This window comes from Mus caroli, chromosome 9 (genome assembly GCF_900094665.2).
Source record: "Mus caroli chromosome 9, CAROLI_EIJ_v1.1, whole genome shotgun sequence".
In the NCBI taxonomy this organism is placed as follows: domain Eukaryota; kingdom Metazoa; phylum Chordata; class Mammalia; order Rodentia; family Muridae; genus Mus; species Mus caroli.
In genome coordinates this window covers 98723923-98726530 of record NC_034578.1, presented here as the reverse complement: position 1 = coordinate 98726530, position 2608 = coordinate 98723923, and the positions used below count along the sequence as shown (strand labels likewise).

Below are 2608 nucleotides of genomic sequence, written 5' to 3'. Positions count from 1 at the left end.
GTATACCATTTAAGCCAGTCACACAGATAATGCAACCAAGAAAAATAGGACACTTAAAGTCTTCCATGTTTACATCAGTGTACTTGGTTATTTTTCTGGAGAAAAGAAAGAAGAGACAACTGAGCCCGAGTACTCGGACCGTGCTAGCTCACACTGCTCTCCTTGTCTGCTCAGTTGCTATTCTTTGGGATTTATAAACATTTTTCAGAAAGGAAAACTGACACTAAGGATTACACTAACTGCTCATCTAGCTCAGTCCCAAGTCTCTAATAAAAACTTGTATTTCAGCAACAGTCCCAAGACTATCTTAAAGAAAGCACTATTAACTCCTAAGTCCTTGCTAATAAACGGGGAGCATTTGGCAGAATTATAAGACTGGATCTATACTTAAAAAGCTAACGTTTACACAAGTTGTCTGGTATAAAACAGACACATTCTTCCATTACTCTTGATAAGTAAAAGGAATGCTTTGTGGCAGAGCTCCAACAATAGTACTGCCATTTTGTTGCCACAATAAGTAGGTGTGCTAAACTTCATCAGGCTGGTACTAACTAGGAAATGTACCGAGTACATGCTGAATAACGTTGAAATAAGTGCAGAAAAATGCCACAGAATGCAGATATAATTCAGATACCCGGATTTATTACTATAAACCCTATTTTAGGGAAAACAGAAGTGTACCTCCAAACTCCATAGGTAAACTGTTATCCTGTTCTGATCTCTACGTACATCTACTGTCCAGCCCAGTGCAGGAAACAGGCTCGATGTACAGGGAATGACCACCTCCCAGCAGATGCCCTGCATGTATGCATATTAATCTTACCTCCACCCCTCTCTGCACCTCCACCCTGCCCGGGAGGGAACAGAGCTGCCCAAGCAGGTACTTTATTCTCCATCTTAATACTGGGGCACAGTATTACACAGTGCAACACAAAAGCCAAACTGAATTATTTTAGATGTATTTGATGCAGAAAAGAACCTCATTATCAAAGCATTTGCCCTCTAGGCACTGCTGAATCTATGGCCCATCTCCCCTACTGTCACTGCAGAAATGAACAAAGACCCTGTTTTGTTTCTCAGTAACAAGTCCAGAGATATCATAAAGCTTCCCCAGGAAAACCAAACACTGTCTAAACTATTCAAATGCATCATTTTTTCAAACACACAAAGCCGATGAATGTGCCTTACTTTTCTTGTGACTTCTCCCAAAGGGTTTGTATCCAAGAAGGGAGCAAAATCGGCTTCTTCAGNTTAGCAGCAACTAAGTACTTCTTGCTCCCAACTTCTCCTGCAATAAGGTGAGTGACTGATACATTAAGGTCTCTGTATACTCGTCCACCCATCATTTGTACGTATTTATGAACTTCTTCCCGTTTGTCTTTATCCAGGCTTGTACAGGACACAGTTATGTCAGCCATTATCATGTTGTAGACTGGATGCTCAGCTCTTGGGACACATTGCTGGTGGCGCATACAAAACGTGACCACTTGAGGACCAACAATCCTGCAGCCAAGCTGTAAAAAGTTTGGGACAAAATCACGAAATTAAACTTGGGACATTTATTAGTTACTCACAGAAGCTAACAGCTACTGCAGAAAACCATGAAATGTTAGAAGAAAGAGACTATCACATAATTTCTCAAGCAAGCATTAAATAAACATGCACTCTCCAAAGCAAAACCACAGAGCTTTCATAACTGCCTCCAAAATTCAATCACTTAAAACAAACTTTCGTCTCGTCTTATTATTATTATTATTAATTTTAAAAAGTTAAGAGCACTTATTGCCCTTACAAAGGACCTAGGTTTGTTTCCCAGTACCTTAGTCAGTAGCTTACAACCTGTAACTTCAATTCTAAGGGACCCAATGACCTCTTCTGACCTCCAAGGTTATCAAGTATGCACATGGTACACCAACATGCATGCAGGTAAAAACTCTTACAACATAAAATAATAACTGTATTTTGAAGATTTACTTTTTATTATTTTAATTATATGAATGTATATATGTATGTATCCTTATGTAGGTATACACACATTTTGTACAGATAAACCTGGAGTTGGAGGTACTGGAACCCTCTGGAACTGGCATTATAAGCAGTCGTGAGCCACCTGACATGTGTGCTGTGAATCAAATTCAGATCCCTTGAAGTACATGCCCTGAACCACTAGGGCATCTTTCCCAAGAAATACAATCTTAATGCAATAATCTTATGCTATAACAACTGAGAAACATTCAAGTATGCTTTTCAAAAAAGCAACAGCCAATAAAGCAGTTCAGATATCTAAGAACCCCAAGCCCAAAGAATCCCAAGGTACTCGTAGCACTCATGATAGTTTTCATGAAGAATGAGACCCTACACACACCTGCACGTACACACACAGATACAGACAGACAGACACATCACACACAAGCACAGGTACACACAGATTAAAAGAGGGGGTGAAAGAGCAAATAAGTATTCTAGAAACAGCAAACCTGTTTAAGGTGATCAAAAACAGTGCCACTGAAACGGTCACAGATATAAAGCGATTTGTCATTCTCTTTTATCTTCAATGCTTCCTCATCTGTAATAATCTGAAGATAATCTTCTGATTGTAATTCCTTTA

The 2608-nt window shown here is 39.3% G+C and overlaps 1 protein-coding gene across 1 annotated transcript in view; it reads right to left on the bottom strand.

Moving 5' to 3' along the window:
- Topbp1 (DNA topoisomerase II binding protein 1) overlaps positions 1-2608 on the bottom strand; it is a 51285-nt gene that overhangs the window by 42189 nt on the left and 6488 nt on the right. Inside the window, exons 4-5 of the mRNA XM_029481989.1 lie at positions 1189-1514; positions 7-95 (exon numbers count right to left, since the gene is read on the bottom strand). Coding sequence (XP_029337849.1) covers positions 7-95; positions 1189-1514 — 415 coding nt within the window. The remainder of the gene's footprint in view (positions 1-6; positions 96-1188; positions 1515-2608) is intronic.